This window comes from Hippopotamus amphibius, chromosome 13 (assembly GCF_030028045.1).
Source record: "Hippopotamus amphibius kiboko isolate mHipAmp2 chromosome 13, mHipAmp2.hap2, whole genome shotgun sequence".
NCBI lineage: Eukaryota > Metazoa > Chordata > Mammalia > Artiodactyla > Hippopotamidae > Hippopotamus > Hippopotamus amphibius.
The window spans coordinates 82,543,419-82,557,116 of record NC_080198.1 but is presented as its reverse complement, the minus strand read 5'-3'; the positions used below and the strand labels follow the sequence as shown (position 1 = coordinate 82,557,116).

The window sequence follows — 13,698 nt, the reverse complement described above, 5'->3', positions numbered from 1 at the left end:
TTTCCTTTTTTTCTTTTTTTTCCTTAGTTTCCTGTAACATCACTCCTTTGATTTGGCGAACAGAGGGGAAAGAAACTAAATGAGAGGTTTCACCATTTCCTGAGATAAACCTTATATGCGTGATCTGTTATTTCCTTTTTACTCTATTGAAAATTCCATTGATGTTTCTTTTAGGAGCCTGTCTTTCTTGTTATTTTGTCATACAGGAAAATGGGAGCTCATGAACAGAGTTCTTTCTTCCTATTTTTTTTTCCGTAGTGTTCCTCTTTATTGATTAAGCACCCACCATGTGCCAGGCTCTGTGCTGAACATCTGACCCATGTTTCCTCTAATCCTAAAACAGCACTGAAAATAGATACTATCCTCATTTCACAGATGAGGAAGTTGAGACGCGGAGAGGTTAAGTAACTTGCAGAGGTGAAGTAACTTGCCGTGGCAAGCAAGTGGAGGAGCTTGGACACAATCCAGACACCTATGGTTTCATCTCAGACATTTTTTATCTCGAGAAGTTTGACTTGGATCATTTTTTTATATCTCCCATGTTCCAAATTCCACCTAATTTTTACTCTGCCTTCTTGAACTTAAGAAATACAGTTAAAACTGTCATTTGGGGTTCAATTTCTATGGATTTCTTTTTCTCTTTAGTATAGGCTTCTTTCATGCCTGGTAATTTCTGACTGAATGTCAAACATTATGAATTTTACCTTATAACATGGCAGACAATTTGTGTGCCTGTAAACATTCTTGAATTTTGTTCTGGAACTTAGTCACGTTAGGAAATAGTCTGATCCATTCCAAGCTTGCTTCTAAACTTCCAAAGTGTTCCAAGAGCCATCTTCCTCTGAGGTTAATCTTGTCTCAGTACTGAATCAGTACCCTTCTGGATATTCTACCCCCTGCCCTGTGAATGACATGATTTCCTACTCTGGCTGGTAGAAACACAAACTACATGAGGCTTGGGGATCATTTTCTCTGTTCCATTCAGCTGGTCCTTTCCCCAGCCTTGGGTGGTGTCTTTCCATACATGAGCTGATCCATAGTGTTCTGCTGAAGACTCAAGGGGGACCCTCTGCAGATCTCTGGATTTCTTGCTTTGTGCAGCTCTCTCCTGGTACTCTGCTCTGTAAACTCTGGCCACCTTGGCCTCCACAGACTCCTAGAAGCTCCAGCTCCTCAACTCAGGAAAACTACCTCTGTGTAAGAAATTCCCAGTTGGTGGACAGCTACATGTAAAAGAATGAAATTAGAACACTCCCTAACAGCATACACAAAAATAAACTCAAAATGGATTAAAGACCTAATTGTAAGGCCAGATACTATAAAACTCCTAGAGGAAAACATAGGAAGAACACTCTTCGACATAAATAACAGCAAGATCTTTTCTGATCCACCCCCTAGAATAATGGAAATAAAAACAAAAATAAATAAGTGGGACCTAATGAAGCTTCAAAGCTGCTGCACAGCAAAGGAAACTATAAGCAAGATGAAAAGACAACCCTCAGAATCGGAGAAAATATTTGCAAACGAATCAATAGACAAAGGATTAATCTCCAAAATATATAAACAGTTCATCCAGCTCAATATCAAAAAAACAACCCAATCAAAAAATGGGCAGAAGACCTAAATAGGCATTTCTCCAAAGAAAACATACGGTTGGCCAAGAGGCACATGAAAAGCTGCTCAACATCACTAATTATTAGAGAAATGCAAATCAAAACTACAATGAAGTATTACCTCACACCAGTTAGAATGGGCATCATCAGAAAATCCACACACAGTAAATGCTGGAGAGGGTGTGGAGAAAAGGGAACGCTCTTGCACTGCTGGTAGGAATGTAAATTGATACAGCCACTATGAAGAACAGTATGGAGGTTCCTTGCAAAACTAAAAATAGAGTTACCATGTGACCCAGCAGTTCCACTACTGGGCACATACCCAGAGAACACCATAATTCAAAAAGACACATGCACTCCAGTGTTCACTGCAGCACTATTTACAATAGCCAGGACATGGAAGCAACCTAAATGTCCATCAACAGATGAATGGATAAAGAAGATGTGGTACATACCTACAATGGAATATTACTCCGCTGTAAAAAGCAATGAAACTGGGACATTTGTAGAGACATGGATGGACCTAGAGACTGTCATACAGAGTGAAGTGAGTCAGAAAGAGAAAAACAAATATCGTATATTAACACATATATGTGGACTATAGAAAAATGGTACAAATCAACCGGTTTGCAAGGCAGAAATAGAGACACAGATGTAGAGAACAAACATATGGACACCAAGTGGGGAAAGCAGGGAAGGTTGGCGGGGAATGAATTGGGAGATTGGGATACCAAATTGTACACTCTAAATATATGCAGTTTATTGTAAAAAATAAAAAATAAATTTAAAAAGATTAAAAAATTAAAAAATAAAAAGAAATTCCCAGTTGGAGTAGTCACCAGCTAATCACCAAATTATCATTTGGTCTCATGGTACCAACTTTCACTAGAGAATTTCAAAATGCTGAAATTAAAGGCCATCTCCTAGAAAGTTTTCTTTTCTTTCTCTTATTTTTAAATACATAACAAGAACACTCTTTTCAATTGGGGTTTGTTTTTATTTGCCAGTTTTTTTTTTTCCTTAGAATTTTTTTCATCATAATAAGGGATACGGCTTCCTTAGAAACACTGTTTGGATTCAGTCAGTGGTGAGTTCAGCCCTAGCTCCAAAGATCCAGATTCCTGTGCCCAGATTCTTGCGCCCAGAGTAGACCCTGCTCAAAATCACCTTGATCAGACACAGGGGGAAAGCAGAAGAAAAACTGACCCTCAAGAGACTTGAGTTCCTCAAGTATTAGCTGAGGATGTGAAGAAATTGAAACTCTGTGTACTGTTGGTAGTACTATAAAATGGTGTAAACTCTATGGAAAACAGTATGGCGGTTCCTCAAAAAATTAGAAATATAACGACCATTTAATCCAGCAATGCACGTTCTAGGTATATATATGAAAGAATTGAAAGCAGGGCCTCAAAGAGATCTTTGCACACCCACGTTCATAGCAGCACCATTCATAATAGCCAAGCGGTGGAAGCAACCCCAATGTCCATTGACAGATGAATGGATAAACACAAGTTGTTATATACATACAATGGAATATTAGCACCTGAAAGGAAGAAAATTTTGTCACATGCTACAACATGGATGAACCTTAAGGACTTTATGCTAAGTCAAGTAAGCCAGTCACAGAAAGACAAAAACTATATGATTCTACTTACATGAGGTACCTAGAATAGTCAAATTCATAGAAACAGAAAGTAAAACGGTGGTTACCAGGGGCTAGGGAGAAGGGAGAAAGGGTTCTTGTTTAATGGGTTTTGAGTTACATATTTGCAAGATAAAAAAAGTTCTGAAGATCTGATACACAACAATGTGAATATACTTAACACTACTGAATGTCATACTTAAAAAAAGCTGATGGCAAATTTTATGTTCTGTGCTTTTTACCACAATAGAAAAGAAAAGAAAAAAAAAAAAGATAGAGACTTCAGTTCCTTCCTCCTGACCCTGACCCTTTTGACTTTGTAACTTTGGAGAGTAAACTCTCAGCCTTGGTTTCCTTCTCTTACTTAGATTTTGTAGTTACTGTAGATTTAAATGAGATCATTTGTGTGAATGTTTTTCATAAACTAGGTGGTACTGGGAAGATGGAAACCATTATTATCAGGGAGGAAAGGGTGGAGAATCAGCCCTGGAGAATAGATCTGTCTCTAAACATTGCATCCCATGTAGGTACTCAGTTACCCCAAAACTGAAGTGAGGCGTGTATAAGAATGGAGAGCAGAACTAAACATCAAGCAAACACCTCAAAGAGAGGGGACTCACTGTAGCTTGCTGAGTACCCTCCACAGGGTACACAGTCATGAGCAGGGTGACAGGAATAGAGTTGCTGTTTCAAAGAAAAGTTTAAGGGAGACTGGCAGTGGGAGAAGCTGCAAGTTATTCCAATAACAACTGAGGTTGCAAATCAAAGGGCTATATTTATGTGTACCTAACATAGAAAGGACTCTTGATCAAAGACTATCCTTATTAAACAGAGCTGGGCATACATAAAATCATCAATTTCCTATTCCATCTTTAAGTTTACATTTTATTAATGTCAAACGACTGACGTTCTCATTTTAAAACTTGTGTTTTTCAGATTGATGGTTTATTTGACAAACCTCAATAGCAGTTTTGAGCATTTCAGTTTTAGTTAGGCTTTTTCGGTTGGGTGAAACAGAGGCTCACACAAGCAAACTCATAAAATGGGGTGCACATTATTATGAAGATCCACGTGAAAAATAAAGTAACTCTAAGAACAGCACTTACGCAAAGGTGGATTTGGAATCACATTCTTGAATCTTCACACTGATATTGTCCATAAATGTAGCTTAGCTACACTCTACTGTCTGCTTCTTCCCATCTTGCAACAACTGGAAAATTCTTTCTATATTTCTTAGTTCGGATTAATAAGTTCATTTTTCAAGCCAGGCCACAGAGTCATGGGCCAAGTATCAGGTGGGTACTCTTAGGTTAGCTTTGAGCTGGTGGTAAGATGGGGAGAGGGAATCAAGGCCAAGTAGCAAAATACATTGCTGCTTCAAAGGCAAGGGCTGTGGATAGAGCACTTTCCCTTAGAAAGGGTTATGGTGTGTCAGGCAATGATTAACGTTGGGGTCTTTGGGAGGACCCAGTAAATAACACCTCTCTTCCCCTCCTGGAGCAAACTCAGATATAAAACAAAAGAGTTAGGCAGACAAGAGATGAAATATTACCTTTAATTCTGACAAAGGCTATACTGAAAGATATAACTTGGTATTAGAGCAAGAGGGTCTGCTAGATGAACCCCAGAATTATGTTGACTTCCCCATTCAGTCACAGAAATTATTGGCCCAAGCAGAACACCCCATATAGTGTGACTTTCTAGATAACACTTGATATAGAAGAGCAGAGATGAATCCATTTCCTTTAGATATCTCGTTCCCAAAAGAAAAAACTAAGCCATGCATGCCCAGTTTCTTCTTCCCAAATTTACTAATCAGAGTAGTCCACCTCCCCTGGGGCAGAGTGGGTAAAGAGTAGGGAGAGGCCAGGAGTGCTACAGTAATTGAGCTCCCTTCACGTGGAAGGAAACATCAAAAGGAGAGAAGAGATATTCCCCCTAACAACTGGCATCACTATCACAGTTTCAATAGTGATCAACTAAGAACAAAAGGATAAATACAAGAGCACGTTATCACTTTTCAAACTTAAAAAACACAGTGATAGGTTTAAAGCCTTAACAAGTTAAGAAAGCATCAGTTTGAAAAGAAAAGCATTATTGTGCTGGTTCTTGGTAGGCAAGGTATAAATGAAAAGAAATAGGATTCTAGAAGTCAGAATGGGAGGAGTGATTCAATTGGATGATTAAAATATTGGTTTTGACCTTTAAATAAATAGAATCTGCCTCTTAGGATTGTTGTGAGGATTGAATAAGTTAGTACATACAAAGCTCTCAGCACTGTGCCTGGCACCTGGTTTTGCCCAATAAGTGTTAGTACTCGTGATGAAGAAAGCAGTGCTTGTATAAGATTGTGGTAAGATAATGGACAGTGCTTATAGTGCTTTCATATGTGAGCTAACACGTCCAGAAAAAACTCTGCTTGATTTAGTTTAGCAAATGGAGAAAGTACTACTGGATGGTAAACTTATTTATGCTACATGACTTTGAATGTCTTTTGTGTAATATCTTGAGACAAAAAGATCAGTTTTTCCATAAAAGTTTGCCTCATTCATCTCTACTTCTCACTCTTTATGGTATACTTTCATTTCATGTCTGTTTCTTTTCTTATTTTATTCAACTAAACATGGTCATATAAATCAAATATAAAACATTACCTAGAAGTCTGTATTTCCTCTTAATTAAAATGTAGGCAATAAATGAAGCAGAGTATTATGAACTGATGTGGAAAGTTCTAGATGTTATGATGACCCAAAGAACCAAGTAGCAAAGCAATATGTCTAGTGTAATGTCATTTAGAAAAGAAAGAAAGAAAAAGGAAGGAAGGAAGGAAGCAAGGGAAAAGAAAGAAATGAGGGAAGGAAGGAGGGAGAAAGAAAAAAGAAGAGAAAGAAATAGACGGAGAAAATAAGAAAGGAGAGCAGGAGAAGGCAAAGTAGGACGAGGAATCATTTAATGTCTAAATATACAGAGAAGGGTAGAAGAAGTTCTGTGAAGTATCTCTGGGAAACCATTATCCGCAGGAATGAGAATGAAATTGGTAGGAGGAAGGGAAAAAATGAGTCAGAAAACAAAGGGGCACCTTTCATTTTTCCTTGGTGTTTGAATTTTTTCATAACAAGAAATATGCATTTATCACGTATAGTTTTAGAAATGTCATAGGGAAAGGGAATGAAAGAAATATTATTTTATCCCACAAATGAACTGGGCTTTTCATTACCATTATTAGTATCTTTTTGTTCAGTTGCCTACTGTTTGCTCTCCTAGCTCTCGGTTTTGCTGTTGCTCTGTTTCGATACTAATACCTAGAAGGCCAGGCCTGGTCCCAAGACGGCCTTCTTTTCTGCCAAGCGCTATTTCTTTTCCCTCAGGCGTCCCTGAGAGCCTCCATCCTCGCCCGGGACTGCGCCACCGCCGCTGCCATTGTGTTCCTGAGCGACCGGTTCCTGTACGGGCTCGACGTCTCGGGCGAACTCCTGCAGGTCGCCAAAGGGCTGCACAGGCTGCAGCCAGCCACGCCGCTCGCCCCGCAGGTGGTCATTCGCCAAGCCCGAATCTCGATGCACTCAGGTAGGCTCCCTCCTGCTGGCCCTCCTCGTCCCGGAGCCGTCCCGTCGGGGGCTCGCCTCCCTCCGGGCTCCTTGACTTCCGCGGGGACGCCGGGCACCGGGCCCGCGGGCCTTCCTTTGCAGCCCCGGCGCTCCCGCCGGCCCGCCGCCGCGCCCTTCCACCCGCCTCTTGCCAGCACAAAGGCCCTGGCATAAAGGGTTTCAGAGCCAAAAGCAATAGAGAAAATTGTGAAAGGGGGTGGAAAATACTAATTGGAGCTTTTGTCATCTAACAAATCTGTCCTGCTGCTTTCAAACAGGGGTATCTGAATTGCTATACTTCTGACCAAGAGCCTTTAAAAAGCAGATTAGAATTCTACTATTTTCTCTTAGCTCTCCCCTCTCCTTTCTGTAGGGCCACTTGACTATGCTAACAATAGAGCTGACAAACCCACTGAAGTAATTTGAGATTTTTTTCCATCACTTGGAACACCGGTACAGTACCTGATTAGGCCTTAAAGTATCTTTTTTTTCCCCTTCTGTCACTTTGAATGAAATGAAAAATGAGGCTGACATTCTAACTTAGACTGTAATGGAGAGGGGGCTGGTGGAGGGAGGGGCCTGCTATGTGTTACAGCAAAGTTCACTTCCACAGAATTCTTGAATGATTTAAATTACTGATAACCAGGAGGTTTAGAAACCTGTAGCCTGCTGGTCTCTTTTCCAAGAGTGAAAGAATAAAGGATGAAAATAGAATGCAAGTTGCCTCTCCCAGGAACAGGTCTGGCTCATTTTTAAATTGGGTTTAGCTATTGCTATTGTTTTATTAACTCTGGCCTTGAAGAGGTTAAAATATCTTTCAACTACTTCATTTCCTTTGAAAAGGAACTGTAGTAACTATACTGAATGGACAGTTGCTGAATACGGAGAGGGACAGAGAGAAAGGACATGAGAGACATGGGCTTGTGGAGGTTAACGTTTCAAAAGCCCAAGTTCATTCACTCTCAGGTTCTTGCAGCTGTGCATAAATTGTACCCATATCTTACTATTTACTTTTCTAAAGTAACTGCATCAACAGAGTTGAACTTAGGAAAAAATTCTTACTTCAAATGTCCATTATTTGGGACATTTGTAATGTTTGGGGGTTTATCATGTTGAGGGTATGGAAGAAACCTGACCGTTAACATTCCTTCTGATGGCATCAGATGGAGTGATGTGTGAGCAGAGCATTCTGCCGGGGGAACCGAAAGTTGAGGGCTGGGCGTATGCGGGCAAGCTAATGTTGGTTCTCATCAAATAGAACTTGGAAGAGAGTTACTGAGGCATGTTTTATGATATACAGATTTGCTATAGTGGGACATGGAAATCAAGGTCAAGTAGTAAGCAGGCATGTTGATAGCTTTGCTTTACACAACCGAATAAGCTTTTCACTTGTTTGTTCGGTTGATTGTTTCTCTCATGCCTCTAACCAAGGAAGTGTAGAGTTTTTCCCCTGATGACAGTTAAGCCTTGATACCATCATGAACAGCGCACTCCTCTGCCCGCACATCACACGTCTAAGATAAAAGATCTCATTCTCCAACAGCTGGGATTAGCTTCTCCTCAAAGATACTACCAGAAATGCCACAAGAAAACAATCACGCCTCAGAGTTAAAGTGCTTATTTGTAAACTTCTGCCCCCAAACATCACTTGAGGCCTTACGGACACTGGGTTTCTCAGAGAGAAAGTGGGCCATAGAGCAGGAGTGGTGTCCTGGAAAGAGAACAAGGTACAGTGAAAAGGGGTCTCAGTCCCCAGCATTTGGGGAATCCTGGATGGAGAAAGGAGAGGTGTGTGTGATAGTATAAGAGGTAAAGGAAAGGAATAAAGATAATATGAGGGGACAGCACAGTCTTCCTGTCTTCCTGTTTGACCCAGCCCTTCCTGGTGTCCTCTCAAAAGTCGTTCCAAAGGTCCAAGCATTCAACATCGTGGGATTTCAGAGGCTAGAGAGGATCCTCTGGGTGCCCAGCTCACTCTTGCCTAAAATTAGAAGAGAAAGCCTTTCAAGCCACAATTAGAGATAAAGATTCAGACTTCCAGTTTCATTAACATGGAGGATTGAACAAGTGTGGAATCTTCTCCCACTATGTAAATACCGTGAACTAAATATTTAAGTGCCTGAAACATAGAAGATGTGCAAGGTCAGTCAGAATAGTAGAGCACTGCTCCTGACACTATAGCCAGTGGGATTTACACTTGGATACAGTCCTCAGGGAAGGGATCGCCATTTTAATTCCTGTGCAGAGACACGAGACAGGGCCTTGGGCCTACGTGGAGTGAAATATTTGCATAAAGCTGGAATTCTTAAAGGTTTGCACAGCTATGAAATGGGACTGAACAGCTCTACCAACCCATCCAGAGAGCTGGTGAATAAGCTTGCTCTCTGCCCAAGCTCTGAGGGGGAAGCCAAAAAAAAAGAAAACATCTGAAAAGAAATAAAAACCCCAAGTCTGTGCCAAATGTCTGTGTGGAGTCTGAATTTACCCACAAGAGAGGGAACCCCCACCAAGTAATTAAGAAAAAACTAATTCAGGACTGAAATTTCTGGGACCTAGCAGATCAAGTACAAAATTATGCTCTAGAGAAACATCCACACTCCAGAGGCATCTCTTAGTGTCCACACTAGAAAGGTACCCAGTGTCACTTCTGCCACGTCGATTGATCACAACAGGTCACAGGGCTCAACGAGAAGGAAAATAAATTCTAGATTCCACTTCTTGATGGAGGAATGGCAAGGTCACATTGCGAAAGAGCATGTGGGGTGGAAGATATTGTTGTGACCTGCTTTGGATCACAGTCTATCACAGTCAGGTATACGTCTGTATCTGCACTTTGAAATAAGGTGGTCAGGGAAGGCCTTATGAGACAGTGAAGTGACATTTGAGCAAAGACCTGAAGGAGGGGATTTCCTTAGTGGCGCAGTGGTTAAGAATCCACCTACCAATGCAGGGGACGTGGGTTCGAGCCCTGATCTGGGAAGATCCCACATGCCACGGAGCAACTAAGCCTGTGCGCCACAACTACCGAAGCCCATGCACCTAGAGCCCGTGCTCTGCAACAAGACAAGCCACTGTAATGAGGAGCCCGTGCACCACAATGAAGAGTAGCCCCGGCTCGCTGCAACCAGAGAAAGCCCATGTGCAGCAACAAAGACCCAGTGCAGCCAGTAAATAAATAAATAAGTAAATTTTTTAAAAAAAGACCTGAGGGAGAAGGGAGCAAGCCTTGGAGATATCTGGAATAAACGCATTCCACACTAAAACAATTGTAAGTACAAAGACCCTGACGTGGGACCAAGCCTGGCAGATTCAAGGAGCAGTCAGAAGCCACTGTAACCAAACTAGAAGGAGTGAGGATGAGGGAAAGAATGCTAGAGATGAGGTCAAAGAAGTCCCAGGGGCCCGGTCATGTGGGGCTTAGAGGCCCCTGGAAGCAGAAATGGATAAAAGGATAAATGGTTGAGTTTCCTACTTACAGAAAAACAGCCATCCATAGGTTAGGCCCCTCCTATGTGGTGGTAATGAAATAAGTGAAACGTTTAAAAAGAACGTCTCTACTCAACCCCTAAAAAATTCCTTCCTGATAATTCTGTAAATAGTCCTATTCACAGGCAACTCTACTCCACTTCTGGAGGCATAGTTTTCACAGAAAAAGGAGACATAGCCTTTGACATAGAAAAAGGTTTGCCTTTGCTTCTCAAGCCTTGCTCTATATGAATGGAGTATTCAGTCACATGAATGAATACGTGTGTGTATGTTGTGTATATATATATGTATATGAATCTAATTGCAATTTCAGATAATGTACAACTTCCCACCTTACCAATTCCTGAAAACTTCATCTTCTTTTTCACTTTTGTGATGCAATTGTGTGATGCAATTACTGATTTTAAATTTTAAAATAGAATGTTTCCCTGTTATAATATGTTAACCTTAGAGCATGAACAGCAGTAGTATTTAAAACACCTGTTCAGAACTAATTATGTGGCATTTGGTTGCTTCTTTTCAGGGAAACTTTTAAAAGCAGAGTATATCCTGAGCAGTCTAATAAGCAACAATGGAGCAACAGGTGAGGTGCTCTCGTATCTTCACAATGACCTGCACCCTCTGTCCCTACCAGAGTTCCAGTTTAAAAACAACTCAATGGGGACTTCCCTGGTGGTCCAGCAGTTAAGACTCTGAGCTCCAGTGCAGGGGGCCTGGGTTTGATCCCTGGTCAGGGAACTAAGACCCCACATACTGCAACTAAAGAAGCCCTCATGCCGCAACGAAGACCCAGCACAGCCCAAATAAATAAATAAATAAATAACTTAATGACCTGGTGGTTACTGTACACTAGACGTTCCCAGAGCTACCTGGGACTGGCTCTGTTACTGATGAATGAAATCCTTTGGCCAAGCAGCTTACTTCTCTGTGTTTCCATTTTCTCTTTTTAAAAACAAAGACAAAACAAAACAACCCAGCCAAGTCTTCTAATATTGCCCTGCTTTATTGTAGAGTCTATTATCTAATCAACATTAGGTGTGAAAATAGGTAACTCCCTGGGACTCAGAAAGGGCTCAGCTACAGCTTTGAAAAGAATTGTGAATGAGAATTGAGCCTGTAAATTCAGGCAAATACACTTATAGCTTTATGTATTTAAATGGTCTGGAAAATAAATTTTATTTTGCTGTAGAGGAACTGTAATAAAAACTTATCTTGAAATGGATTTCTTTTGATATTTAATCATACATGAAAGGAAGCAAGTCCTAATAGTTGGTTAACAAATAATTTAAGCCTGGAATATCTTGTCTGAATTTCTGGGCACTTAACAAGTTTCCCAATAAGTTGAATACAATTCCCAGTCAACTTTTAAGCTCAATAATAAAGTCCTAAGCTCCTTGAAACTTGTAGACATTTCCAGTGGGGAAGCAGTTTGAAATACAGATATTGACCACATACATCTCATTTGTTGCCACCATCACTAACCTACAATATGCATACTTCCCATCTTATACACACCCCCCCCCACCCAACACACACACGTGCAGCTTGAAAGCTAGGGAGAAAGTAAGGAAGGTGATGTAACATAGAATAATGAGAGCGTGTAATAATGCGTCTGACTCTATTTTTGATGTTTGGCCACTGACAGCTGTCAGGGCCCAGCTTCTTCCCCCTTTGCCCCACATCTAGACATTGATTTTTTTTAAAGCTCATTTATCAGTAAACCCGGCCTAGCTTGTGGGAATCTTTATCCCAGCTCCACACCCCAATCACAATAAAACAAAAGCCATTTACCACTCCCTTCACTTAAGTCAAATGGACCAGCTTGGGTGGCTTCCCTGCTTGCCTCATAAAAGCTCGTTATGTGAGCACTAAATCTTTCGTATCCTCATAGTACGTGTGTAGAGTCATCAGTTTCTACATCCAAACCAGTTTTGGGTGGATGGGACAGATCCCCGCCTCCATGAGGCAAGCACAAGACAGTGGGGGTGATACGGTAATTAACTAACCTGGGGAAGCCTTGGGGGCAATAGCGTTGAGAATGAGCCCTGAAGTAGGAGCCAGAGGGAGCGGAATCCCAGATAGAGGGAATGGCAAGTGCAGACACCATGAAGCAAGAGACGGCTGCTATTATAAGGAACACAAGTGAAGCTGCAGGGCCGAGCCCAGTTGGTAATGGGAAGAGGTGGAGACCAGGCAGGAGTCAGTTCCTGTGGAGGCTTGTAGGTTGCAGCAAGGAGTTTGGACCTTATTCGAAATAAAAAGAAGAGATTGTCTCCCGAATCTATATCACATGTGTTCATTAAAGCTTCTTTGAAAATCATTTTATTTCCCCAGGCTATTTCTTTAATAATTCAAGGCCAGGGACTTTCCTGGTAGTCCAGTGATTAAGACTCTGTGCTTCCATTGCAGGGGGTACAGGTTTGATCCCGGGTTGGGGAACTAAGATCCCACATACTGAGTGGTGCAGCCAAAATAAATAAATAAATAAATCATTAATTTTTTGTAATTTTAAAAAATAATTCAAGGCCAAAACTGCTTTTCTTTTTTCCCTCTTTTATTGTAGGTACCTGGCTGTACAGAAATGAAAGCGACAAGGTCCTGGTGCAGTCGGTCTGTGTACAGATCAGAGGGCAAATTCTGCAGAAATTGGGTACAGTCATCCTCTCAAGGCTCATTTACCACGTCTGGCTGTGAGATTTTACTGTGGACTTCTCTCGTTGCATCTGGTTGATGTTGTTCATCCCCACCTCCCTTAGTGTCCTCACGGAAAAGAGAATGACACTTAACATGCTTATGAGCAAGATGTTATGAACGTTAACTAAACAAGATATTTTTCCGTTGAGTTTTGTTAAAGAAATTTACAGTTGTTTATTATGACTGTTAACCACAGGGTTCTTGGCATTATTTCTGGCATCTGGCTCTCAGCTCAGCAGGACTCCATCTGATATAGTGACACCTTATTCTAAACCCACCCTGACAACTTACCCATTCGTTCCTCAGAGGGTATTCCTGACTTTTACAAGCAAAGTTTATAGAACCCTAATTATACTTTAAAATACAAAATAATGTATTTGAAATTTTTTAACAGAGGATGGTAATTGTTATCTTGTAAATAACAGAGAAAATTATTTCTATATTAATATATTTTGTATGTACACATGTAATATATAATATTTCTTACTGTTTCCCTGTGAAAAGGAAAAATTATCTGTATTAGACCAACTGGAGAAACAGATTGCTGTTTTTCTAGCAGATTGCTGTCTCCTGATTGCTGTCAGTCTAATCTAGTCATAGATTTTCTTAACAAAATCCAATGAATCTTCTTTCTGTATTAGTTTTTAAAGGTATTTTCTGACACAAGAGTACAGAT

The 13,698-nt window shown here is 40.8% G+C and overlaps 1 protein-coding gene across 15 annotated transcripts in view; it reads left to right on the top strand.

Moving 5' to 3' along the window:
* The window catches only part of ALPK1 (alpha kinase 1), a 137,735-nt gene that overhangs the window by 82,623 nt on the left and 41,414 nt on the right, over positions 1-13,698 (top strand). For 13 of the 15 annotated variants that reach the window (XM_057705119.1, XM_057705127.1, XM_057705126.1 and 10 more), the window contains 3 exons: positions 6,624-6,822; positions 10,852-10,911; positions 12,892-12,978. In XM_057705119.1, coding sequence (XP_057561102.1) covers positions 6,624-6,822; positions 10,852-10,911; positions 12,892-12,978 — 346 coding nt within the window. Of the gene's footprint in view, positions 1-6,623; positions 6,823-7,220; positions 7,296-10,851; positions 10,912-12,891; positions 12,979-13,698 lie in introns of those variants that run through there. The other 2 variants (XM_057705130.1, XM_057705125.1) reach the window with 2 other exon arrangements.